General features: G+C 45.7%; 1 protein-coding gene across 1 annotated transcript in view; it reads left to right on the top strand.

Annotated features, from left to right (window-relative positions):
- The first annotated feature begins 237 nt into the window (after nt 1–237).
- The window catches only part of UBE2E1 (ubiquitin conjugating enzyme E2 E1), a 76393-nt gene continuing 48802 nt past the window's right edge, over nt 238–27828 (top strand). Inside the window, exons 1-3 of the mRNA XM_057545031.1 lie at nt 238–389; nt 1409–1593; nt 5652–5702. Of these exons, the coding sequence (XP_057401014.1) occupies nt 1442–1593; nt 5652–5702 (203 nt within the window). The 5' untranslated portion in view covers nt 238–389; nt 1409–1441. The remainder of the gene's footprint in view (nt 390–1408; nt 1594–5651; nt 5703–27828) is intronic.

The raw sequence follows: 27828 nt of genomic DNA, 5'->3' as shown, positions 1-27828 counted from the left end.
CCCGCTCCAGCCCAGGAGCCGGGGGTCCCCAGACCACTTGAGAGGAAATTCACAGCCCTCGCCCCCTGGCTCGGCGTCCCGGGTGGTGACGGCGCCGGGCTGCCCCGGGGCCCCCCGAGCGCGGCTCGCGACCCCCCGGAGGTGTCCAGGGGGCGGGGAGCGCGGGTGGGTGGGACCGGGCCGGTGGGGGAGGGGCGGGAGGAGGAGGAGGAGGAGGAGGAGGAGGAGTGCGAGCGTGTGTGGCTGGGGGAAGCCATTGCCTGTTTAATAGTTGCTGTTGCTGCACTTCCGCTTCTCTCCCAGCGAGAGCGAGACACGAGTGGCCAGGCCCAGCCGCAGCCGCAGCAGCAGCCGCCGCGGCGGCACGGAGCAGCCAGACACAAAGAGAGGTACGGGGATCCCCCCCGCCGCCCGCCGCCCCCCGGCCGCGCCGCCGGGCCTCGGGGACACCCCTCGCCGCCGGGCACGGGACCGGGGGGCCGGAGAGGGGCCGGGCCCGCCCGCGGGGGATGGGCAGGGACCCCCGGGCCGCGTGGGGTGCGGGGGCAGCCCGCGTCGGGGGCGGGGGGGCGCCGAGGCTCGAACTGTCAGCGCGGCCCCGGGAGCCCCCCGCTGGCCGCCGAGGGGGCCGGGAGCGGGGGAGGGGAGGCGGGGGAGCCCCGTTTTCCCCCGGGGCGGGGGCCCGCGGGGATTAACTCCTCCGGGGCGGACGGGCTCATTGTTATTCCTCCGCCGAGGAGGCCGAGTCCCCCCGCCCCCCCCCCACCGGGGGTGCCCATCGGGCGTGTGCTCGGGACCCCCGCCCCGGCCGCGCAGCCCCGAGCCGGACGGCGGAGGGGCGTCGGGGCGCGGCGGGGGCCTCGGGCCTCGCCGCCTCGGCACCCCCGCTGGCCTCTCCCTTCCCCCACCCGGGCACCCGCTCCCCGTCTCCGTCCCCCCTCCCCCCCCTTTCGGCTTCCTCTCCGCCCTCCTCTCTTCCCGACCTCGCCAAACTCCGCTCCCGGCCCCCCGGTCCCCCGCGACCCCCGGAAAGCCGCCGAAAAAACAGCCCGAGGCCGGCCGGCCGGCCGCCGGGACCTTCCCTGCCCGCTCCGGCCGGGCGCCCCGCGCCCCCGCCCGGCCGGCTGCTCCCCTCCCTGCCCCGAGGGGAGTCCCGGGGGGCGAGGGAGGGGCTGCTCGCTGCGCCCCCGACCGTTTTCCCACCGCGTCCCCCACTTGGGGCCAGAGATAAACAAGCAGCGTCCGATTTGCAAAAGCCGTGAAGGGCCTGAAGACTTTGGAAAGCGAGTGGAGGGTGGTGGGCGGCCGGGTGCACCCCGGGCCAAAGCCCTCCTGACAGCGCCCGAGTTCCTTCTGTACACTGGCTGCATGGTTTGTGTTTTTCTGTTTTGTTTCTCTCCCCCTGCAGGGGCTGTTTTCGGGGTGGGGTGGGGGGTTCGCTATGTCGGATGACGATTCGAGGGCCAGCACCAGCTCCTCCTCATCTTCGTCCTCCAACCAGCAAACCGAGAAAGAAACAAACACCCCCAAGAAGAAGGAGAGTAAAGTCAGCATGAGCAAAAACTCCAAACTCCTCTCCACCAGCGCCAAGAGGTACCGTACCCCACCCCCCCAACCCCAGCAGGCTTCCTATTTCCCGAACGGACTGCCTCTTGCTGCATTTGGTCTGCCTCCAAGGAGGGTAGCTTAAACGCTCCCCATGGGTTATGTGTTTTTAAAAAGGAAAAAGAGGGCCTTGGAAGCCCTGATGGTTTTTCTCTGTTGCTTCTTCTGTTTTCTTTTTTAATCATGGTCCACATGCAGCTGTTGTGGCTTGCCTTTCCCATATCTTGCTGCAGTTTGTAAGAATCCTTGTTAGTATTATTAGTGACCCCCAAATCTGATTTCAGATGACTTGTCCTATTATAATCACTAATCTGTGACCCTCCCCAAGGCTGGCATCCCACTTAGTTACTAATACCTGCCTGGACACCTCTATCACAGCGAATTCTGTTACCGTCTTACTTCCTTCTCACCTGTTGCACATATGATCTGTTTTGAATAGAGCTTTCATCACAAATTGCACAAGGAATAACTCACATTAGCAGAGTGAAACATGTAATAGGTGGAGATAGATGTTTTCGGATGGAATTTAAAGAGATGTTTCTGATTTAGAGAGTTGAGGCAAGTGGATGAATCAATAAATGATGTAAAATGGTTATTTAGGCTATTTTGGGGATTCTTCGTTGTTCTCTTTCAGAGCTTCAGTTTACCAAATTTCAGGGGAACTCAGTTTTTTTCGTGCTATTTTCTCTTCTCTTTGGCTGTACAGTTGTTTTTTGGTTTTTGTTTTCAAGATGAATTCAAGCAGAGGCTCTTTATCTTTCTTCTCTTCCTCTTACGTCTCTGGAAGAAGCTACGTTTTACCTTCATCTTTTTTCAGTAGCAGTATCCTCTGATCCCATGACCCTTAAAGTAATCTCTAGCAGATTCCTGGGAACTCTCATACCTTTTCATAAATCCTTCTGCTGTCAGGTGTACAGTCATTAAACTTTAAAGTGGCAAACCAGAAAGATAGTAAGGAATCCAAATGGTAGGTTAGAGAGAGCTATCTGTCTTAAAGAATGTAAAATAAAATGGAACATGAGGCTTTAGATCTTTCCACTGAGTAGTGAGCCAAAACTCTCAGAGTTTGAAAGTTTGTCCTGTCATTCTCCCTGACTTGAAATTTGGAAAGTTGGTAAAGTGCTTTGGTGACCTGACCATAGGAGGAAGAAGGAATGACTTCAGCTTATTGTAAACAGCGTAGAGGTGTAGAGTTAAGTGGCAAGATGTCTTGGCAAGATTGTTCTCATTTTCAGAGGGTTAGTTTGATTGCGTCTCAGCTTCCCAGGAGTCCTGACTGGCTCTCCTTGATTAGCCCTGTGCTGGTGTTCCCCCAGAATTTTGGCTTCTACCCTGCCCACTTTGGATGGGGCTTTCCTTAGTCACCCCCCACCTGCCCCAGCTTCTGGGCTCCCTCGTCCAAGCTGGGGCAACTTTTGGCCTGACCTAAAATAAAGGTAGAATATGTGCTTTAGGTCATTAGTATTTTTATATTTTGCTGCATATCCCTGGTGTACATGAATATATTTGGGGATAAAGGCACAGGCATCAAATATAAAATAGTCTGCTTTGTGTCAGCAAATTACAGAGGGGATTTTTTTCATTAGACACAATTTGTCCATACACGCTAAGGAGGTTAAAAACTCATTTGGAAATGCTTGAGAAAGAGATGGTGGGTGTAAAACAAATGAAAGGTGGGAAGCTACCAACGGTAGTTTTATCTATAAAGTTAACATCAGCTTTAGCTCCGTGGGAATCTTGCTGAGAGAGTGGCTGTTAGTGCAGAGCAGGGCTATGGTTAACGGTAAAGGTAAAAAAGTGGAGAGGGACAGTGTATCCAGGAAAGAATAAGGGGAAAAGTGATGGTAGTGGGACCCTGCAGATGCTGCTCTGGGAAATGGGTTGATTTGGAAGGTAGGTGTTGCCCATAGAACTGGAAAAGGCACATACACCAGGAGATAGAATGAAAGAGAAACCTGAATTGGCAGACTGGAAGGTTACTTAACTGCATGTTGGAAACGGCATGTTGGTTTTGAGTCCACGCGTAAAGGAAAAGCCCCCATCAAGGGTGGTCTGGACAAGAATGACTCTGGAGCATGTGTGTGGGTTACTCTTAACGAATCTTTTACCAGTACTCTAGAAACGGTGCGGGTGTTGGTTGTAGAGATGAAGTGGACAAAGCTGTCTGGCATTATACTTTTTAGGTATTAAAGAAGAAGCTACCTTTTCAGTGAACATTTTATAGGAGAGGTTGTTGACAAGGAGAAGTGAAGTCAGTGTGTGTTTTTATAAAAGTTGTGCTCAGGGGGAGGTTATTTTGGCCCGTGTACATAGGTCTTAACATATACAGTCGTTCTAGTAGATGCAGGTGAAGAATCAGGAAGCCAGGGTTCCAAACTTTTAGTCTGACACGCAATAATGAGTCAAACAGTGGGGATGCCAAGGTCTCCGAACTGAACTGATAATTGATAGCAATAGAATTGAGCAGGGCACAGCTAAGTAGGTATCAGAGATAGTGAGCAAAGCCCTTTGTAAAGTTCACCAGAACTCGTAGGGGACGGGAAATATCCTTCAATAGGAAAGTTGAAAGAACTTCCCTAATCAGCACCCCAATCAGAAGTAAATTTCTCTTTACTTGTAAATGGACAGAACAGTGTCTTCTAAAACCTGTATTCCCCATTGCACCTAGCCAGCCTGTCTTTCTACCTTCAGAAAACCTCTGGGAAGAGAAAAGCATCCATTGCGGTTGTATGTATGTATGTATGTGTGTGTGTGTGTGTGTGTTAGTTTTTTACTACTGTGCTGCCTCAGTGAGATTTTTAAGTTGTAACGTAGCCCTTTAGGGCTTTATATGATAGGAGCAGGAAAGGTTATAAAAATAGAAGGCTCCGTTTAGAAGGTGGAGAAGGCTTAAAGGCCTCAAACTTTGTCGTAGGAATTGATGCTCGAAGCGCCTAGGTAAGCTGAAGACAAAGGCCATGGCTCGGTGTGAACTGCCGGGTGGCGTCGGCCTAGGGGTGGGGGATGGGTTCTTTGTGGAGTCGCGGGCCGCTGCGGAGATGGGAAACTGGGTGGGGGTCCCGGGTTCTGAGCCGGTGTGGGGTGCAGGCCCAAGAGAAGTGAGAGGGTGTCCGGGCTAGAGCAGGGCCGGGCAGGTGAGCCGAGAGGGCGGGCGGTGCGGGCGGCCGGTGCACCTGTGCGGGCTGCGGGCCGGGGTGTCCGGGCGGGAGGCGGCGGGCGAGCTGTGGGATCCCCAACCTGGCCCGAGGCTTCGTCCGCGGCCGGCGAGCGCTCGGGTAGGGGGGCGGGGCCGCCGGCGGGGGCGGAGCGGCCCACCGGGGTCCGCCGTGCGGCCCGCGCCGCCCCCAGCCCGACGGCGGCGGCTGGTCAGCCAGCGCCCGCGGGGCCTCGCCGGGAGCGGCCATGTTGGCTTCGTCCCCGGGGACGCGGGCGGCCTGGGGGGGGCGCTCTGTGGGGGGAGGGAACCCGAGGTGCGGGGACGCTCTGGGGGGAGGGGGAGCACCCGAGGTGCCCGGCGGCCTTGGGGGGGCGCTCTGGGGGGAGGGGGAAGCACCCGAGATCCCGGCGGCCTGGGGGGGGCGCTCTGGGGGGAGGGGGAAGCACCCGAGGTGCCGGACGGCCTGGACGGGGCGCTTTGCGGGCTGGGAGCACCCGAGGTGCCCGGCGGCCCGGGTGGGGGTGTCGCTCTGTGGGGGGAGGGAACCCGAGGTGCTGGGTGCTCTCCCCCCCCCCCCCCCCCGCCCGCCAAACATATTGTGATACAATTCCGGAAACTAGCTGCGAGTGAGGAGCTTCAAAACGATTTCCTAAGTGGAAATTGGTGAGAAATAGCCCTGCCGTAGTGCGTGAGGCGGGATTCGAACCCAGGGCGGTGGAGGGGACGGAGGCCGGGGCTCCCGCCCGGGTGGGGCCGGTTCTTTCCTCGCGGGGTGCAGGTCCTGCTCCCCGGCAGCTCGGGCCGCGGCGCGTGGCGGGGGGGTTTGTCTGCCCTGCGGGGCGGCCGCCCACTCCTGATTCTCTCTCCCCCTCTCGCTTCCTGTCTCCAGGATTCAGAAGGAGCTGGCGGACATCACTTTAGACCCTCCACCCAACTGCAGGTGAGCTCCCTTTAGGTTTTTTTTCTTTTTTTCTGTTTAAACTTTTAGGTTTTTTCTTCTTGTTATTATAAACTTTTGCTTCTGTTCGTTGGTTAATGCTTGTTTGGGTGCTGACATCAAGTTAACAGCTGAAATTGAATAACCTGAGTATAACGTTTTGATGAGTGTCTGACCACGTAGTCTCATGTCGAAGAGAGGTGGTGGATTGATTTGGAGTGGACCCTTGTACGTATGTGTAAAGTGAATTCAAAGATGTATGATCGCCTGGTCAGGGATCTTTGATAGGTCATTAAGGATGATGTAAAACCTTTTAGATGCTTAGGTACATTTTAGTTTAGAAAATTGCTTTGCTGTCTTAGTCTGTTATTCATGCTCTCTACTAAGCTGGTAGAGCATAGAGTTAAATCAAGCACTGGATCCTCAAACTTCTATAAATTTTGTTAGACTTTGGGCAGACCTATTCAGGGCATAATTTGTGGCTTTGATAAAAAGGTTTTGCTTTAAATTATTGTATAGATTTAAACTCTTCCATGGGGATATTTTTCCTCGAAATTGCTTTACTCAGACTGTATACATAATGTGTGTTTCAGTTTCAAAACAATTTGATACCAGCTTTTGAAGGATTTGGTGATGACTTGATTTTATTTAAAATAGCCATTTGGTTACTGTTGAGTCAAGGTGGAAGACTGGATGATTTTACTAACTCAACAGTGAAGTGAGGAGGGACTTATATTACAGCAGAGCCATTTGAGAGAGATTAATTGTTCCATTCTATTACTCCCATAGTTTAAAAATTAAGTATAACAGTTAATCTAATTCTCAGTTCTCAGGATTGTTATTGGAATGGGATGTGAGATTTCAGAAGTGTCCTAAACTTGTAGAGGTAGAGGAAGAATTTGTTACCCACAAGAAAATACTCAGTGGCTTTACACAGCATTTAAAGGGAGCCTGTGGAAATATTTAGCGATATTGAAAAGCGAAATGAAATATTTTGCTTATGAACACTGTACTTTCTAAACTATGGTTAATGGAGTAAATGGAAGCTTTAATACTGCCATTTTGGTAACACGTTCTTCATGTTGGTCAGGTGTGGGATGTTCTTTAGTAAAATGTTGTCCCTGTTTTGTAAGGAAGGTAAGTCATTTTGAGTTTGAAATGCTCTTAAACTGTAGTTTGTAACCAGTTAATCGTTCTGGAGGATTTCTCTCATGGCTGTTAAGAATCTTTTCAGACTGTTGTCCTGAACAGTGGAGAAATGGGTCAGGCTTAGGGCTGGGATGGTTTCGTTTTTCATTTTAGTGGCATCGTTGTTCCGACGGAGGCCTGGCGCTTCCCTTGGTTGGTTGTGTTGAATCCATGGGCTTTCCCCGTGGTAGATCTGCGCTGTGTACTTATTGCCCCTGTCTGGTATGACGTCTCTTCCATGCGTCTCTTGTGAGTTCAGACAGCTTTAGCTGGTCAAGTTATCAAGTTTTTAAAGCATGGTTTCAAAACTTGTAACACGTATCAAGGCATAAATGGCTTTCTCGTAAGTGCAATGAAATTTAAAATTGTAAACAATTTGAAGGTTTTCATGGAATTAATCACTTTTAAAAAAATCAGATAAATACACTTTTACTTCATACCATTTTAGCTGAGTTCACATGTGAGAGATTTGTGCTGCTGAACATGTAGAACTTCTTATCCTTGGAAAACCCTCCTAATTACCCCTTCAAGGTGAAACCTCTGAACATCACCTGTGGGTCAGGCGAAGCACCGAACTGGATGGATATTGGGTGGCGGGGACAGACAAACTTCGACATACTTAAAACATTTTGAAAAAATATCTCTGATTTCAGGGAGAACACCAGGCATTTTTATTTTGCGAGAGAAATTTTGCGTGTGTTATGTAGACCTTTAAAAGTAAAAACTGCTTTATTTTCTGAAGACATTCTTCAGTAGGGCTGCTTAAGTAATATGAACTGCAATTTCTACTTTTGGTTGGCTTACTAGTGTTACTGACAGAATGTTATGCAGTAACCCTGATATTCAGCTAACTTAGATGAGTTTGGTTTTATGTTTTGTGTTGGTACCTTATAGGATGGAATTATTTACTGTTTTAATGTACATTGTTTCAGATGGAAATGGATAATTTGCAGATACTTTCTGAAGTTAGCTTCCAATTAAAATGTGTGAATTAAGTGATCTATTGAATGTATGCATTTTTTTTGTACTTAATGTTATTCCACATGAAAGCTTGGTTCTTATGAAGTTGTAACTTCACCAGTTGTAAATTATATTTTGAATGAGTTAAATAATTAGCTTTCAATTAATGTGTTTTATACACTAAGCTTTTGTAGAACCGCCTTTCTTCAGTCAGTATTCAGTGTGTGGTTTTAAATTTAAACACATTACTTTATTAAAATACAGCAGTGGACACATAGGAACCTCTCAATAAACCATTGATTGTTGCAAATCAATGGGAGAGTGCCTTCTCCTGAAGGTGTACTGGATGTGTTCAGTAATTTTAGCACTTGGCAAAAATATTTGAATTCGAAGTTACTGAACTTCAAAACTTGTGTGAAATGCAATTTCTAAAAAAGTTATAATGTATGAGCACATCAAGTTAAATCCTCAGTGTTTTATATTATGTCGAGTAGATTTTTTTAGAACAAAATGTAGAACATATTCAATGACGAGGTCAGAAGTATTTTAAGTGAATTTTAAAAGTTGCTGTGTATTGATTGCCATTTAAGTCACATTCCTTGGTATCTCTGGACTGTTTGGTTATATTTATATGTACAGATGTAATAGTCTCTCAACTCATGTGCCATGCTTTTGGTTGTTAGGCTTTTTTCCCTGCGTTTTGGCTCTTAATCATTTAGGAAAAAATGCTGTCTTAATTACTGTAATGATTTCCTACAGCATTGGATTGTAAAATTATGCCTTTTAGATAGCTGGTGAACTCTGGGCCACTACAGTCAGTTTTGTAGCTATTATTTATAGCCTGGGGCTCAAGCTTGCTTAATTGACTAGTTATAGCTATGGAACTAACCTGTAGCCATAAATGTCTGTAGGCAGTATGTCTGCACATAATAAATGACACATTTTGCCCAAGTCCTTTAAACTTCAGATTTCACTTAATAGATATATTGGAATTATGAGTAAATGCTCACTTAGTGCCTCGAAACCTAAAAATTAAGATTGGGAGGGGGTTCTATTTAGGACAAAGTGTCTTCGAGAAGTCATTAAACACTTCAAGCATGGTGGAGAATAATAAAAGTAAGATTTCCTTTTATATGACTTGATTACATTTTGGCCATTATTTTTCTGTTTCCTAAATATATAAACCTAACTAAGTCAATGCTTTTTATTTTGGGGGGAGAACTAGAATGTAATCAGATATAGTTGGTTTTAAAGTTTTACAGCTAAATCGCCCATTTTTGAAGATGATGTAAAGGAAGGCTCACATGAAGAGTATTAAAAAAAAAATGTCAAGCAGTTGTCTAAGAAGCTTTTTCTCAACCTTCTTTTCCTCATTTACTAAAAGGGCTGAATCCCTGGCTGGCCTACCTCATAGCATTGTAAAGTTCAAATGAGATTAGAGTTTTCTGATTGTGTTAGATGGTGACATTGTTGGACCTGCCCATTTAGCTCCTTTTAATAGCTCATCTTTTTTCCTAACATTGCCTTTTATTGCTTGTATTTTAAATACAATTTTAGGTCATTACACAATTATGGTATAAGAATGTGTGTTTTTGAAAAGCTGAAATGCAGAAGTTGTGGAGTAAAAAGTGGAAGGATCCCCCTCATGACCTCTTCTGATCCTGCCCCTTGCACAGAGATGCTCCAAGTTAGCACAGATCGTTTGTGTGAATTTACATTGTCGTATTTTGTGGTTTTATAAAACCTCCTGGCATTGGTGGTAATAATCATGAGATGTCAGTTTAGAAATCCCGGGCTGCTAACCTTGGAGTGAAAAGAGATGATCCTTTTCTCACAACAGTAAAGGCTTATACATCTCGTCCAAGTTTAGCATGTTTTGTATGCTTGTTTGGGTTTAAGAAGTGGGTTCAACAGAAGTCATCCTGTACAAAACCCTGTTATCGTCTTACCTGCTGAAAAATATCCTTCCTTTTATGTATCTTTCATTTATCTGCTAATGCCTTAAGGATATCAGTGTGACTTCCAACATCTGAATGATGTTTAGTATCATCATAATTGTCATTTGGAGAGTTACTACTACAGCGTGCTTCCCTTTGTGTGCAAAAGGTAGTGTGGAAAAATAGTGAGAACTGGGAGACTGGAGTGTCAACAAATCAAAGTGGCACCCAAACCAGGGTCAGGTTCCTGAAATTAGGTCATCACCTGGGGCCCGAGTGGGTAGGAAGGAAGGAAATCTGCCTAAAAGTGAATTGTTTCTTAGATGACTAGGAACTCTTGTGGTGGTTGTGTTTTACCTAATGACCACGTGTGTGGATTGTAAAACTGTACTGCTGCTGCTTCTCATGAAGTGGAAAAGAATTACCGTAGGGGGACTTCCTTGGTGGTCCAGCGGTTCGGACTCCGCGCTTCCACCGCAGGGGACTGGGTTCCACCCCTGGTCGGGGAGCTAAGGTCCCGCATGCATGCCGAGAGGCGCGGCCAAAAAAAAAAAAAAACTGTATGACCCAGCTTTCTACTCCTAGGTGTAGTCCCAAAAGGATTGAAAACAGGGACTCAGGCAAACATCGAGTCGGTGTTCCTAGCTGCTCATAGTAGCCCAAAAGTGGAAACAACCAAGTCAACCAAGTGTCTGTCGACAGATGAGTGGATAAACCAAATGTGGTCTGTACACACGATGCAACATTATTCAGCCATTAAAAAGAATGATTTTTTTTTTTTTTTTTTGGCCGCGCAGCATGGCAGGCAGGATCTTAGTTCCCTGACCAGGGATTGGACCCACACCCCCTGCAGCGGAAGCACGGAGTCTTAACCACGGGACCACCAGGGGAAATCCCGTAGAATGACATTCTGATACATGCTATATACCATGAATGAACTTGAAAATACTACACTGGGGAAAATAAGCTAGACAAAAGGACAAATATGGTATGACTCCACTTACATGAAATACCTAGAATAGGCAAATTCATAGTGACAGAAAGATGAGAGGTTTCCAGAGGCGGGGGGCGGGGAGGGGAGAATGGGTAGTTATTTCTTAATGGGGACAGAGTTTCTGTTTGGAGTGATGAAAATTTTGCAAACAGATAGTGGTGATCGTTGCACAACGTTGTCAGTGTAATTAATGGCACTGAATTCTACACTTTCAAATGGTTAAAAATGGCAAATTTTATATGATATATTTTACCACTCCAAAAAAGTAAAAAAAGTAAATAAGACTATACTGCTGTTAAAATGTTATCGGTATTTTGAGGGAAAATTGCTTACAGTTTAGGAGGCAACACTTCAGTTTTCCGGGATTCGTGTACAGGATACTAACGTTAGGTTCCTGTCACAGACCATGAGTGCCTGTCACGTGTGAAAAGTCACTGCCTTCAAGGAGTTCATTGTCTAGTAAGCATGGTGAGAAATACCCGTACAGATTTTGGATCGTACTTGGAAACGTGAAAGTTACTTGGAAAGTATTAGTAAATGCATATAACATATTTTAAAGGTTCAGAGGAGTGACGTATTACTCTGACCCGGGTGCGGGGGGTGTGTCTGGAGCAGGGGAGGAGACGGGAAGTGGGTGGGAAGAGTGAGGGACACCTGTGGGGGGAGACCAGCGCAAGCAAAGGCGTCGCAGAGGAAAGGCACGAGGGTGCTGCTGGGCGGCAGGGAATCAATCTGCGGCCAAGGACGGGAAAGAGCGGGGGAACCAACGGATAAAACGTGCGTCCTCAGTGTCACGGGGGGGGGCCTTGAATGTGCTTTACTGATACTGGAGAATAGCCGACACCCTTTTGAGGTGGAAGTGTAATCCAGTTAGAGCTGAGCATCTGGACAGAGACGGGGCAAGGGCTGCGTGGAGCTCCTGCTGCAGTATCCAGGTGGGAGGCCAGGTGGGCCGGGGCTGGGGACAGGTGGTGGCCAGCCAAGTGGAGAGGGGGGAGAGGTGGACAGCAGTAGAATTAGATTTAGATGTGGCGGACTTGAAAGGAGTCAGGGGCCTTTGGGTGGCGGGGAAGATGGTGGTGCTATTAGCAGACGCAGACGAGGTGTAGTGATGTGCTTTGTTGACGACGCACAACGCTTAGCATGTTGCTGCCCCTCGGTAGGCCCTCGGTAAATATTTGCGTTTCGATTATACATTTGAGCTTATTATGAATCCGTCATTGAACTCGCAGATCTACCTAGCCTACTTTTACACTAGACAAATTAAATAAACTCCCTAAAAGGCACGAACCATGATTTCTGTCTTTGATTCTGATCCTACCTGTTTTTTTCCCCTAACTTTTTAAATTTGAACAATTCCAAGCCACGGAAGAGTTGAAAGAATACTGCAGGGAACAGCAGCCTTCACCCTGATACATCAGCCGTTGACGTTTCGCCTCGTTTGCTTTGCCTCGATCCCATCTCCATATATTTATTTTCGCGGAACCATTTGAAAGTGAGGTGCAGGCATCGTGACGCCCGTGTGTTTAGGTTTCCACGCGTTGAGTCTGAGGTGGGCTGGCTGGGGGCTGAGGCTGGAACCGGCCTTGAGTGTCTACATTAGATTTGAAAGTGGGTGATAAGGTACACCCTGTCGCCCAAGGGAGAGGAGGATTGAGACTTGTGCTCTGAAGGATGCCGCAGACGAGGGATGGGAAAGCAGAGAGGACCTGGAGAAAAACGACGCGAAGTAGGAGGAGAGCTGCGAGCCCTAGGGGAGGTCAAGGTTAAAGTTATGCTTTGTAGACTGAGAGGAAAAAAGTGAAAAGGCGAGAGAGGGAGATGCAGTGTTTTTTGAACACGATTGTAGAGAAGGTGATAGAATATAGAATTGAGGCTGTAAATGGAGAGCGTGTATTTTGGAAGGCTGGTGGCCTAAACTTGATGATGGAGGGACAGTTTCTAGAGGACTGGAAGCCTTCGTGGTCCTTGACTAACACTCCAGCTACTTGAAAAGCAACATCTGTCCCCAGTGTTCTTTGGTTTGTTCTTTCCCAGGAGACTTGAAGTTCCTTGAGAGCAGGGGTTATGTCTTTGCGTCCCGACATTGTCCGAGAGAGTGGATAAACAACAATACATATTTGTTAAATTAAAATACAAACACAAAAACCTAATTTGGGTCTGATGATTTAACGGAACGTCCTCATTACCCTCTTCAGAAAATAATGGCAAGAGCTGGGGAAATTGCTGTTGCATTTTACTGCTGTCCGTCGCTGGCAGTCTTTCCAAGTTGGCACCCAAGCGCTTTTGGCAATTTTCACCTTCCCGGAATCACAGAGGAGCTCTGGACTGCAGTGTGATACAAAAGATGGTGCTGTGGGCTAGATTGGGAAGATGTATACAGAAAATGCCAGTACCTGTGATTTGCACGTTTTGACTTTTTAGGATTATTGTTTGCCCACAAATGAGCATGGGTTTAGGGGTGCTAAGTAAATAGGGCTTCCCGGAGACGTTCCCCACATCCCAGAGCTGCTCCGGAGGGGGTTATGTCGGAGATGCCGGCTCCGCCTGAGACATCTGACACATTCCGCATCATCAGCGGAGTGAGACAGGGCTTCATAATGGGCCCATTCTTATCCAGCCTCTCTCACGCAGTCATGCTCTAACGTGAAACAAAGGGCCTGGTAACTGGTGTCAGAATCTGCTTCTAATCCTCTGGGAAACTTCCTACTCTAAAGGCTAAGAAACTCATCAGAGCTCCTTGCTGGAGAAGTGTAACCCAGGAACTGCTGTGTGCTAACGGCTCCTTTCTTGAAACATATATGCGAGTGACAGTGAATTGCTTGTGGAAGCCACGCCACACTACATAGATGACAGACTTGTGGAAGGCCAGAGTGATGTCTCACTCAGTCAGGCAAGCCCTACAAAGCCAACAGTTTTCCTATGCCAGACATAACTGGAAGCGATCACCGGGTTTTGCTACTTGAAGCAGCACTGTTCCCTAACACTTGAATTAACAAAGTAGTCAGAAGCTGACCTCTGTCTGCTTTCTGAAGAACCTGAACATGACAAAGTGAACGGGAACATGACCAGGCCAGGATAAAGAGACTATGTTATCCAGCTCTTACGTAGTGTCAGCATTGCATTTGTTGCAGGTGTCACCTCTGATTGTCTATCGTGACCTGTGTCAGTACTAAATTTTAAATAGTAATAGTCAGTGAGAGGTCCCAGTAGGGTCGACCGCCGTTGAAATGATGACCGTTATGTGTAAGACCAGGAAATTGGGTGTTTGTATCAATTTAATTTGATAGATGGAAAATTGATGTGGGATGGACCCAAAATAAGTTTTATAGAAAAAGACATCGAAGCACATTTTCAAATAGCAATTGACGGAGCAGCTTGGAATGACTTAAAGAAAAGCTTTAGAGAGGGTAGGGCTCAAGGAGTCAGAATTAGAATCAGGAAGCAGTGCTGTGGAAGAGTGACAGCAGTGGGAGTGAGTGAGATCGGATCCATTTCTCAAATGCAGGCAGACCTCGTTTTATTGCGCTTCACGGGTACCACGACTTTTACAGATTGAAGATTGTGACAACCCCGCGTTGTCAAGTGATGATTAGCACTTTTTAGCAATAAAGTATCGTTTAGGGTGTGTACGTGGCTTTTCTAGACATGATGCTGTTACACACGTAGACTACAGTGTTAGTGTAAATGTAACTTATATGTGCTCTGGGAAGCCAGACAGTGTGTGTGACTCGTTGTGTTGCGATATTTGCTTTATGGCGGTGGTCTGGATCTGAACCTGCAGTATCTCCAAGGTGTGTCTTCTGTGTGCTAGGCTCTGTGGGTCACTACACAGACCTGGCCTCTGGCTTGTGCAGCTTGAGTTTTAGTAGGCAGTACAGACGTTAACCGAGTTAGAGGATTAGTAAGCACAGGTTGTATTGGCTGGTAGGAGAGAAATTAACAGTGCGGTGGTAGAGAAAAATTGCGGGGGGGGGGTGACTTAGAGAAGGCTTAGAAAGACATTTAGGCAAATACCTGAAAGATGAGAAGAAAGGAGAAAGGAGATATCCTTGTGAAAATCAGAACACATCCTTGGGAAGAGCATCCCAGAGGGAAGCACACACACAGGCTGTGGGCTGCGGGAATCGCATGATGTGGGATCTTGTAAACCATTTCATTGTAAGAACAGTGGGAAGCCATTCAAGGTGTGGAAGCAAGGAAGTGACGTTATTTCAGTAACGATTTAAAAGTCTTTCCCCACCCTCCTTGTTATGTGGAAAATGGCTGGGAGGAAGGCACGAGTCGGAGAAAAGGTGACCAGAAAGGAAGGGAAGGTGTGGCTTTATTCCAGGCAGCTGGTGATGGTAGTTGGGACTAGGGTAGTGGCAGTGGAGGTGGGCTTAGAACCCCTGGACCTGTTGATGGGTTGCATTTGGCAGGTGAGAGAGGACAGAGAATGGCTGCAGGTTCCTGTGGTTTTAGAAACTAGATAGATGATGGTGATGTTTTACTGGAATAAAGCGTGTGTGTGTGTGTGTGTGTCTGTGTGTGTGTGTTGGGATGAAGCAGGAAAGGAAAATGAGGTTTTCTTGGATGTGTTAGGTTTGAGATAGATGCCAGTGACACATCCAGATGAAGTTGTCAAGTAGACGTTAGCTGTAAGTAATTGGAGTTGAGAGGAATATCGTGAACCCAAGACACATCAAAACTTGAGATAGGTATACACTTGGGGGACGTCAGTATATAGAGACTCTTGAATGTTTTGGGAACACCTCTAGCTCACCTGGAGAGGAAAGGTGTAGTGAGAAGAGAGCTCAGGATAAAGACTTGGACATCTTTAGTTAGAGGTTGTAGAATCTGAAGGAGAAGCCAGCAAAGGAGGCTGAGAAAGGAGGAAAATCAAGAGAACATGGGGCCAGAAAGCAGCGAGTGGAAAGGGTTTTGAGGTAGAGTGATGATCAACTCTGAAGGAATCCTGCTTGAGGTGGAAGAACATGAAGACCGGCAAGTACCCATTGGATTTTATGACTTCACATTGGTTGGTGACCTTCACAAGACAGATCCAACAGAGGGGCTGATTTTTGAGAAGGAAAAGATGTTTGTGTTACTGTTCCCAACTAGAAGATTCCATTGTGTTTATGAGGGAAGTGAGTCAGTATTACCACATTTTTACACTAGTGTAGAATTTCTTAACATTGTGTATATTATTTCTCTTGGAGGCGGGGGTCTGTCATTTTCAGTGAATTCTCAAAGGATTGGAGGGGGGTTCCTTTTCTCTCCCTCCACCAGAAAAAGTTCTGCTTTACTGGATTCAAGGCCTTTGTGATCTTTACGGCTAATATTGTGGTATGGATACCATGTGTAAGTAAATAGTGCAGGATTCATGTATTATATCTTGATGAATCCCTTTTGCTGGACCTAATTTGAAAATACTAGGCAGTGGATAAATTGGGAAATCAGTAAATTGCTGCTGCCATCCTTAAGCTTTTTTACATGCTTTGATTTGCATCAATATTTTGTGCTCTTCACACTTGTGAATGCGCTAGAATGAGTGGGTATACGTGTTTACTTTTTTAAAAAATTAATTAATTATTTATGTATTTATTTTTGGCTGCATTGGGTCTCTTGCTGTGCGTGGGCTTTCTCCAGCTGCGGCGAGCGGGGGCTACTCTTCCTTGTGGTGCGTGGGCTTCTCATTCCGGTGGCTTGTCTTGCTGTGGAGCAGGGCTCTAGGCGCATGGGCTTCAGTAGTTGTGGCACACGGGCTCAGCAGTTGTGGCTTGCGGGCTCTGGAGCGCAGGCTCAGTAGTTGTGGCGCACAGGCTTAGTTGCTCCGCGGCATGTGAGATCTTCCCGGGCCAGGGCTCGAACTTGTGTCCCCTGCATTGGCACGTGGATTCTTAACCACTGCGCCACCAGGGAAGCCCTACGTGTTTACTTATAACACAGCATAAGTTATTCATCATAGTCAGTATTTTTTCATCCTTTTCAGATTGACTGTTATGTTAATGTTTTGGTACATTAACCAAAATAGGATAATTCCAGGTACATTGACTGTACCTGGAACTCTTAAAGCATCATGTAAGTATCATCTTGCCAGGCATCTACCCGTCACGTTTTATTAATTTATTTCTGATTATCCCAGGCACTCTCGGTCCTGTGTAACTTGATAATTGATATCCCCTTTTCAGAGATTGGTTCTCAAGGCACGTAATTGTAAATTACACACAGTCAGCCAGGGGACGTCAAGACACCTAGAGTTATTGCCGAATGTGGTTAATAGTTTCATATGAGAGAATGTCCCACAGTGCAAATGTTTATCTTAGTTCTTCCTATCAGAGCAGTGTGTTTAAATAGCAGCGGTGTAGAACAATCCCGACGCCAGATTCCCGTTCAGGTTTGGGGGTGAGGTTGGGGGAAGCACTGCACAGGCACCCTGAGTGACCTGCTTGCTGTCTTTTTAGTCACATCACAGAAGTTGTCAGTCGAAGCGCTACATTTTAGCGTCACAAATACGTTACACTTCATTGGCATTAGCTGTGTTCAAAGGTGGGTCTTTTGGGTTATGAATGATACCTTTCACATCTTAAGACAATTAGAGGTTATTTTCTAGTATGCCCTTATAGCAAATAAGTGTTTGGAGGAGAAATTATTCATGATCTCTCCTATTCAAATAACTTTGACAAATTTATGAGTTAAAATTGACGACGCAGAGAAATCCGTTTTTATTTGTATGACGTGAAGCTTCAGACTTGAGTCCTGTTGCTGGGTCCACCTGGTGAGATGCAGGCGGCCAGTAAATGGTGTCATTTGGGTGAGTGCATGACTCAGGCTGTCTGGAGAAGTGAGAGCAGAGGTCTGGGAGTGTTGACCGTAGAATTTAGAAATTTTCAGGATTGGGAGACATTCTCCTAGTTCAGAGTATTCGTTGGAATCACAAAAGCATTAGGTACTGCCAGAGAAAAGCAAATGGTACCCTGTGGAGCTGCAAGTGTTTGGCTACACGGCGCTTTGCTCCCCAAGTAACTTAAATTTCTCCTACCACCACTCATAACCCTTCCTCCTTTATGGGAATACATCTCAGTTTTTTAAGGAAATTTATTGGGATTGGCTTTGTAAAATTTTCTCTCTTAGCAGACTTTGCTAGAACACATTTATCCTAAAGAAAAGGAGATTGTTGAATTGGTGTACATCAAAGACTCTGAAAGAAAACATTTGTTTTATAACAAGCACCCAGGAGGATTTTTTTATATAAACATGAAAGATAACTTTCCTCTAACCTAAGTAAATAGTTCAGTAAATGTATGTTAAGCATTTATAGTAATGTGTGAGCAGAGACTGGGAGTAAAGATAGCAATGCCTTCTGTTACTTAATAGTATATGATACTGCTTTGGCCTTGGTCCTTTTTCGAATAACTTTAGGAAAGTCCTCAATGCATAGCTTTATTCTTCACATTGGCAGCCCCCCCAGAAAGTGCTGCTTCTTTGTAGCTCAGAATACTGAGATGTATCCACATCCAAAAATGTATTTATTACATAGTAGACATTGCCAAGTGATATGGACCAGTCCTAAAATAAACCACATGTTAAGGACGCAATTCTTGTTAGAACCAAAATTTGAAATTGGCTTTCATTCTGTCTGGCCATGCTGCTGGATTCTGTGTAGATGTAAGGATTTCTTCTACTGTATTTTACTGTAACTATTTGCATTTAGATATATTGGGAGGAAATTCTGTACTGTAGTACCTGCAAGTTAAAACACATGACTATGAAAAAAAACCTAAAAAGCTGTTAAGGTCTTGGAGCCCAAATTAATTGTTCTGATGGAAATTTTGTAGCGTGGAGGATTGGATGTCTCCTCTCTCTGTTTCTGTGTCCTGTTTGCTATGAGATGAGTGAATTTTCATCCACAGGTGACTGGTGCTGTGTTTGTCTGTTTCTTCTTCCAGGGCCGTTCTTGAAACCTTTTTACATTTAGAGGTTTGTTAACAGTCCGGCTCTCATTGCTTTCCAAAGGTTTATTAAACTTCCCAGCCCGGTAGTAAGGCCCTCCAGTTCTGAAGCTTCTCTGAGATCCGACAAGCCCCTAGAGAAGTGTGAGGTTTGCTGATGGTAACATTTACTCCTTGTCATTTGACCTGGAAGTGCAGGAGAAGAAATGCTGTCTCGTTGAAAGGGCTAAGTCAAATCTCCGATACTAACGACATCACTGCAGGCTTAATTTGCCGTCTCCTTTCTGGGTGCAGTCTTTGTCGGCTCGCTCTGGCGTCTCTGGCTCCTCGTGCCCCGCTGTGCTGCCTCCTCTCCCTGTCCCTTCAGAACAGAACAGTTAGCCAGTTGGGCCAAGTGTTCTCGGTTTATTCTGAGCAGAACTCACTTGAGCCAGGAAACAGAGAGTTTGCGACACTTGACTTTTTGAGGAAGAGATACGATTGTGTGTACCCAGACTATATATGTGAATTGCTATTGGCCTAAACTTTGAAAGTGTGATTCATTTCCCCAACAGGTATTTAGCAGGCCCAGTAGATTAGTAATTATGTGCCTTGAATGAGTTTTTAAAATAATGTAACATACTGAAAGCACATGATTTGCATCATGAGAATTGTCTGTAGTAATAACAGATCTTTGTTTGCTCCAGTTCAGTCTTATTACTAGTTTTGCAAGTGTATGAGGCCTGGCTTGGTTATCAGTGACTCAGCTGGGGTGGGTGAGGCGTCTCCTGCCTGCCCCACCTGTCTCCCTGTGACCCAGGCTGAGCAATGCGGATCGTTGACAACACCGCCAGTACCTTGGTCTGCGTCTGCCCTGGCGTGTTCCATTGTGTGGCCCTCTGACTTAAGACACAGCCGCAATCAGCCGCTCCTCGCCATGTTCAGTCGCTCGTCCTCACATTTATTGGGCATTTCCTGTCGTGCCAGGTACCCAAGATAGAGCAGTGCAAAAGCTCTCGTGGAGGTTACATTCATGTGGAGGGAGGAACAGTTTTCAAAGTGTACAAAACCGTTCTCATCACAAGAAAGAAACTTTTTTCTGTTTCCTTAATTTTGTGTCTGTATGAGATGGTAGGTGCTCACTCAGCTTGTGTGGTAGTTATTTCATGATGTGTGTAAGTCTCATGATGTGTGTAAGTCAGATCATGATGCTGTACACCTTGAACTTACACAGCGCTGTATGCCAATTATATGTCAAAGGAACGGGAAGGAAAAATGTACAAAAAAGGGATTTCAAGTAACAATACTAAGAAATTAAAACAGAGTAATGGCATAGTGAGTGACAGGGCAGGTGGGAGCCTTGGTGATGCCACTGGGGGGAGATGGCCCTGAGTGGTGACAAGGACCCAGCCATGAGAGTGGCATTTTTAGGCCTGAAGACAACAAGTAGAAGACTGGACTCACGCAAGACTGAGTGAGGGTGCAGGAGTAGTAGGAGATGAGGTAGGCAGGGGTCCCCTCTCATTGATTTCGGTAGAAGGCCACTGAGAGTTTTAAGTAGAGGAGTGAGCTACCACAGTGCTTGGCCTGTACTCAGACAGAATTTCCAACTCATAAAAAGAGAGCTTACGGAGATACTCTTTGTAAATAGCCTTGGTTTTTGTTTTTTCTGTTTGTTTGGGGTTTTTAGGCCTTACAAACAGATTCACTGATATTTCTTTATATAGCAGTTCTGTTTTATCTGGATGTTAATAGATCTATCATACCTATTACATCTAGATGTCTTATATCTATTATATCTAGAAATTTTATAAAAATTAAAGACATGCTACCACAATTTGTGTCTGAATCTGTGAGGGAAGTATAATTGTGCTCAGCTTGCTTGTCCTGACATATTGGTCAGGTGAAAGTGTCAATACTTTGTAATGCCTCCGTAGCCAACAAAAACAACTCCTTAGTTGTCTCTGTCGCCTGCTTGCCTGGCTTCCAGCTGAAGTGCAGATGGCCTGGGTCTGCTGGTGCGGAAGCCATCAGGATTTTGGCTTCTACCTCTGCAGAACAGGAACAGCAAACGAGAGCTCGGGGAAGCAGTGTGGGACCCTCGGTGGTTGGGGGGGCAGCTTAGCTCGGGGAAGCAGCATGGGACCCTCGCTGGTTGGGGGGCAGCTTAGCTCGGGGAAGCAGTGTGGGACCCTCGCTGGTTGGGGGGCAGCTTGCTGGATCTCCCCCCAGTCCCCGCTTGGTTACCTGTGATACTTAAAAGATTGATCTCTGCAGCATGAAGCTCCACATCTGTGTGATAAGACTACGTAGCATGCTTTCCAGTTTCCTTGATTTGGTAGATCCTTTTGTGGAGTAATAGTTTTGCCATACTTTTTAGTTATGATAGCTGAAATATTTGGACTAAAAGGGGACCTGTAGGCCAAACACAGATGGTAATAAGGCTAATAAACAGATTACTGATATAATCATTCTTAGGTGTGTATTTGAAACTTCAGTTCCTAAAACTCTTGTTTTGATTTTTTTTTTTTAATTTTTATTTATTTATATTTATTATTTTTGGCTGCGTTGGTTCTCCGCTTCTGCGCGAGGGCCTTCTCTAGCTGCGGCAAGCGGGGGCCACTCCTCATCGCGGTGCGCGGGTCTCTCACTGTCGTGGCCTCTCTTGTTGCGGAGCACAAGCTCCAGACGCGCAGGCTCAGTAATTGTGGCCCACGGGCCCAGTCGCTCCGCGGCATGTGGGATCCTCCCAGACCAGGGCTCGAACCCGTGTCCCCTGCATTGGCAGGCAGACTCTCAACCACTGCGCCACCAGGGAAGCCCTGATTTGTTTTTTATGCTATGGAAATGACATGTAAAATGAAATGTAATTCCAGCATATCCTAATAAATGAGGTTTGGAGTTGCACTGATAAGAAATTACATCAGTTCTTACGGAAGGGTACGTTTTCTTACTGAAGGAGTAGTTCTCATGATTTTTTTCAACTGAGCTAATAAGAAACAGCTAAGAAAGAGGCCTCTAGGAAATTTTTGTTTCACTTATTTACCATTATAGAAAAAATTACACGTATCATTCAAAATTTATACATGTCATTTAAAATTCTTAAGGGGACAGAGTTTCAGGGCAGATATAACATGGGTACTCTCTCAAAAGGAAACTAAACCAATAATACGAAAAAATCAAAATACACAAAAACTTAAGTAATTTATGTTTGACTTTGAAACGAATTTTGGTAATTATACTGTAAGATGATATGAATGTGTCCAATATTCTGGGTATTCACTTTATGCAAAATAATGAAGGAATAGTGGGAAGCCTGATGTATGATATTCTGGACAACTGTTTAGACTTAACCTACTTACTTACTTATAGTAGCCCTGAATTGAACCTTACGTCACGATATTGCCTGTTCAGTTTTTACTCCGCAGAACTGTGTTTAGATTAAAACACAGCTTATTTCACAGCTAAGCCACTGATGTTGTTTCATCAGGCTGGCCATTTACCCCTCTGTATGTTCTCCAATGTAGATTTCATCATCATGGCATTATTCCTCTTTTAAAAATCGAAGGACTCCAACTGCCCCTAGAATTAAGTACCCCGATTCTTCATGTGATGTAGAAATCCTTCACAGCCCGACTCCAGTCCTCTTGATCTTCATCTTGTTATTTCTCCACCCTCACCCCCCGCCCCCCCGCCCCCCCCCCCCCCCCGCCCGTAACTTAACTATATTCAACCTACTCCCTGGAGCGTTCTCTCTCCCAATTTCTATCCTTACTATTTTTCAAAGCACAGACGAAGCGGCTTCACCCCACACAGCTCTCTCATCTGTCCCCCATGGCACTTTATACTTATGACCTCTTTACAGCATTTATCACCCTCAGTTACCATCATTTGTGTTTCCTTTAAAATGCGACTGTTTTATTTCTTGAGCCTAACACCAGGAGATGCCTAAAAAGTTTGACTGATTACTGAAACAAATTATTTGATTAGCAGTAGTTGTATAAATGTTTCTTTAGATGTTAACATCAGTCACTAAGAAATTATAGTCAAGTGGAAGTGATGAGACCACAGTCAGTTTTAATCTTTCATTGGTAGAAACAAAACAAAGCTATTGCTGCTACTTCGTGTAAATGTAATGCTTGTCCTTAAGATTTTAAATATAGGTGTAATTTTTAAGAAAATATGCACTATACCTAGTGATTTAAAATTTAGATCAAAATGAGAAGATGGGATCATGCTTTGGATATTTACCAGTGTTAGGTGAAGCACCTGCTGGTAAAGGCATTGAAGTTGCTGCATTACAGATAGATGTAAAGTTACTTTTGCAATAAAATATTAGAGTAACAGCCACCATCAGAAAAAAAGATTTGAAAAGTTTTATTTGACTAAAATGATAAGCTGAGCATTTATTTATGTGTCTCTCTCTGTGTGTATAGCACTGAATTAGATTGTGTGCCGATAGATGCTCTCAACATAACACGACGTTGAACAGGTAGTGAACAAGACACTGTATATTAAGGTTCATTAGTGACCTAAGATACAACTGTTTGATTTTTTTTAACCATAGTTCCCTTTCACCTAAACCTTCTGTCCGGTGATGGCAGTGATTCCCAGTTGAGCCCCTATCCCAGCACGCCTGCGGGAGAGGGACTCGCCCGCCTATAACGGCCTTGCTTTCAGTGCTGTGCGGAGGGGGAGAGAGAAGAGCAGTTTGCTGGGGGGGCTGGGAGGGAGAAGCCCTGCAGCGGTCCTGAGGGGCCTTGGAGAGGGAGGGCGGTGGCCTGAGGCAGCCCCTCCCCCTTCTCTTCTCGGGGTGAACCAGGCGAAGGTGGTGTGAACTGGAGAGTTTACAGACTGAGGGAGTCGAAGGGAAAGGTGGTCCTTGGGAGGCTCTGAACCGAGAAGGGAAAGGGGTCTAAAGAGAGGTGACCTGTTTCTCTCGAGGTCAGAAATGGGGTCTCGCTTGTTTTTCCCCACAGGCTACATTTACATCCCCACATTTGCTATTTTGTACAAATAAGATACATCTGAAAGAGAAGCAGAAAAAAGCAAAGGAGAAACCGTGGATTGATTGGCTCTGCTGGACCTGGGTTCCTGGGAAGAGGAGCCCCAGAGTTTGCCATTATTTCAGAATTTCTAGAGAAGCCCCAGCGCTGTAAGATTGTGGACATGCTACACGCTTCCCGTCTCCCCTCTCCTTTTTACTACCTCGATGGCTACACACCTGGAATTTTGGCTCTAGAATAATTTAAAAAACATTTTTGCCAAGAAAATATCTTTGGAAAAAATCATGTATGTATGATTTTTTTTTTTTAAACTACTTCCTGGCCCTTCAGAACCCTTTGTTTTTTCCCCTTTGCCTTTCTTCCTCTCTCCCCTCCTCCCTCCTTCCTTCCTTTCTTTCTTTCTTTCTCTCTCTCCTCCCCCTCCCGTATGTCTTTCTGAGGTATAATTGACATACAACATTATATTAGCTTCATGGGACTTCCCTGGTGGTCCAGTGGTTAAGACTCCAGGCTCCCAATGCAGGGGGCACAGGTTCTATCCCTGGTCGGGGAACTAAGATCCTGCATGCCACACGGCCAAAAAATAAAAAAACCCAAACGTTATATTAGCTTCAGGCATACAGCGTGATGATTGGATATTTGTATATGTTTTGAAATGATCACCACAATAAGTCCAGTTAACATTTGTCACCGTACATAGTTACGGAATTTTTTTCTTGTGATGAGAACTTTTGAGATATACTCTATTAGCAACTTTCAGTATGCAGTAGTGTTAACTGTAGTCGCCATGCTGTGTATTGCTTTACCCATCTCCTCCTATCCCCCAATCACGATCTGTTCTTTGCAGCTATGAGCTTGGTTTTGGGGGTTTTGATTCCACATATATGAGAGATCATATGGTATTTGTCTTTCTCTGTCTGACTTATTTCACTCAGCATACTGCCCTCAGGGTCCATTCACATTATTGCAAATGGAAGGTTTCATTCTTTTTTATGGCAGAGTAATATTCCACTGTGTGTGTGTGTGTGTGTGTGTGTGTGTGTGTGTGTGTGTGTGTGTGTGTACACACACTCCCCCCACATCTTTATTCATTCATCTGTCAGTGGGCACTTGGGTTGTCTCTGTATCTTGGCTGTTGTGAATAATGCTGCAGTGGATGTGGAGGTGTAGATATCTTTTCAAATTGGTGTTTTCATTTTCTTTGGATAATACCCAGAAGTGGAATTCCCAGATCATATGATAGTTCTATGTTTAGTTTTTGGAGGAACCACCATCCTCACCAACTGTTTTCATTCCCACCAGCAGTGCACAAGGTGGAACCCTTGATTTCTTTCTTTTCTTAAAAATTGAAGTATAGTTGATTCACGATATTGTATTAGTTTCAGGTATACAACATAATTCAATATTTTTATAAATTATACTTCATTTAAAGTTATTACCAAATAATGCTATATTCCCTGTGCTGTTCAGTATATCCTGTTGCTTACCTGTTTTATACATAGTAGTTTGTATCTCTTAATCCCACACCCTAACTTGCTCTCCCCCATTCCCCCTCCCCTCTGGTAACCACTAGTTTGTTCTCTGTGTCTGCGAATCTGTTCCTGTTTTGTTAATTCGTTTGTTGTATTTTTTAGATTCTACATGTAAGTGGTAATGTAGAATATTTGTCATTCCCTGTCTCACTTACTTCACTTAGTGTAATACACTCTGGTCCATCCACGTTGTTGCAAATGGCAGAATTTCATTCTTTCTTATGGCTGAGTCATATTCCATGTGTGTGTGTATATATATATATATATATATATACCATATCTTCTTTATTTATTCATCTGTTGATGGACACTTCGGTTGCTTTCATATCTTGGCTATTGTAGATACTGCTGCAGTGAACACTGGGGTGCATGTGTATTTTTGAATTGGTGTTTTTGTTTTCTTTGGATGAATACCCAGGAGTAGAAATGCTGGATCACATGGTAGTTCCATTTTTAGTTTTTTAAGAAACCTCCGTACTGTTCTCCATAGTGGCTGCACCCATTTACATTCCCACCAACAGTGTAGGAGGGTTCCCTTTTCTCCACACCCTCTCCAGCATTTGTTATTTGTAGACTTTCTGGTGATGGCCCTTCTGACAGGTGTGAGGTGATATCTCATTGTGGTTTTGATTTGCATTTCTCTGATGATTAGTGATGTTGAGCATCTTTTCATGTACCTGTTGGCCATCAGTATATGTCTTTGGAAAGATATCTGTTCAGGTCTTCTGCCTGTTTTTTAATGAGATTTTTTTCAATATTGAACCGCATTGGCTGTTTATATATTAGAACCCTCTATTTCTTAAAGGCAGGTGCTTGATCTCTGGGCTGCGCTTGGGCCTTGCTTAGTCCTAGTTCAGTGAGCCCTTCGGGATGGTGTTCAAATTTATTCCAAACTCTTTACATCGAGTCTTCTAATATCCCCTTGGCAGGACCACGGATGGGTTTAGTGTCTCAGTTGTTACCTATTATAAACAGATTTAAGTTTCACAGATGTCGGTAGCCTAATTGCCCAATCCCCATTACATGCGAAAATAAAAATCGCAGATAATGAAGAATTGTAAAGTTTATACCAGTCGGGGTGATTTTTTTGGCAAGCAGAAATCACCTGCTGAATCTGAAAGCATGCAGAAGGCTTCAGGTTTAGAAGATGAGCGGAACAGAAGGCAGGGCTGTGGGGGGTTCCGGCTGGGTGGTACCTGGGGCTGTGGGTCACCCAGTACTGCGTTTCTCCCTCCTGTGCTGCTCTTCCCCACTCGGCAGTCGCGGAACCTGCCCCAGCCCCTGCGTGGGGGTGGCCCTGTCATCTCCCCACCCCCCCCCCCCCCCCCCCCGTGCTGTAGGGAACGTGTGGAGCCCGGTGAGGCGTCTCGGAGCATTAGCTCCTCCGCGGAGTTGTGCTAATGGAACAACAAAAGCGGCAACTCCTGTCAGGCAGTTACTATGGGGCAAGCTTTGTTTGCTTTGAGTGTAGAAACTCATTTAAAATTTAAACCATTCCTGTTGGTGGGTACTGTTAGGCCCATTGTACAGATGTTGAAGTCAAGGCCCAGGCTCTGTGTAGCCAGTGCGTGGAGGGGCCGGGAGAGGCGCGCAGGCCGTCTGGCTCAGGGCCCGTGTTCTCAGCCCCTCCACTTAGCGGGGGAGTCAGGGAGTCCTGTCTGATACCACTTTTGTTACTGGTTAAGACTCTTTATGTTGCAGGTAGCAAAGTCCAGTTTCAACTGGTTTAAATAAAAACAGGAGATTATTATAAGGACATGCAAGTGTGTGACTTTATCAGTCTGATAGCTCAAGGCCTTGAGCTGTTCTGGGGAACAGACAGCAGAAGCAGGGATTCTTTCGGCTTCTCATCTCTGCTGCTCTCTGCACATGCGCCTTGTTCTTTCTCACCTGCCTGGAGGAACAGGACCACAGGCACTCAGAGAGGAGCTGACTTTTTTTTTTTTTTTTTTGGCCAATTCTGAAACTTCTGGGTGAGGGGCCGGTTAGTGCACTTTGATTGACTTCTGGACCAACCAGCTAGTTTGGTAACTGGTCCAGATGACACCACTGTTGATGGTTAATTTAACAAAATGGAAGAAACCTGTTCCCTTGGCTCTTCATAACTGGCCGTCGCGGTTCCTCAGTACTGAACGCTCGGTGCCAGGCCCCTAGCCGCAGAGCGCTTGGGAAATGGTAGCTGCCCAAGTGTTTACTGAGTGAAGGAAGGAAGAAGTGAATGGTGGTCCTGAAAAAGGAACACTTCTAAAGACAGCATTCGGCTTTCTGATGGTTGCCCGCGGCGTGGCAGAGGTGCAGGTAGTCTGTTGGAAGACTTTCAGCAAGGGAGAAGGGGCTGTTTTTCCCGGCTGTGAAGTGTTAAGGTGTCTTTTACTTCATAGCACCACAGCTCCCGTTTCTTTCCTCTTCCTCTGCTTCAAAAGCTCAGTCTCCGCATGTTCACCTCTCAGCACTGCCTTAGCATACAGTGGAGATATTTGTTTTTCATTTTGTATTTCTTAAATAGAAGTTTTGTGCTGCCGGTTTCTAACCTAAAAAAAGAGTAGTGGGTGTGCCTCCCGTGAAAATGAACCATTCGATAGTCAGATGCTAAAAAGGA

The sequence above is a fragment of the Balaenoptera acutorostrata genome, chromosome 4, assembly GCF_949987535.1.
Source record: "Balaenoptera acutorostrata chromosome 4, mBalAcu1.1, whole genome shotgun sequence".
In the NCBI taxonomy this organism is placed as follows: domain Eukaryota; kingdom Metazoa; phylum Chordata; class Mammalia; order Artiodactyla; family Balaenopteridae; genus Balaenoptera; species Balaenoptera acutorostrata.
Note: the sequence above shows the minus strand (reverse complement) of the source record. Positions and strands in the feature narration are given on the sequence as shown.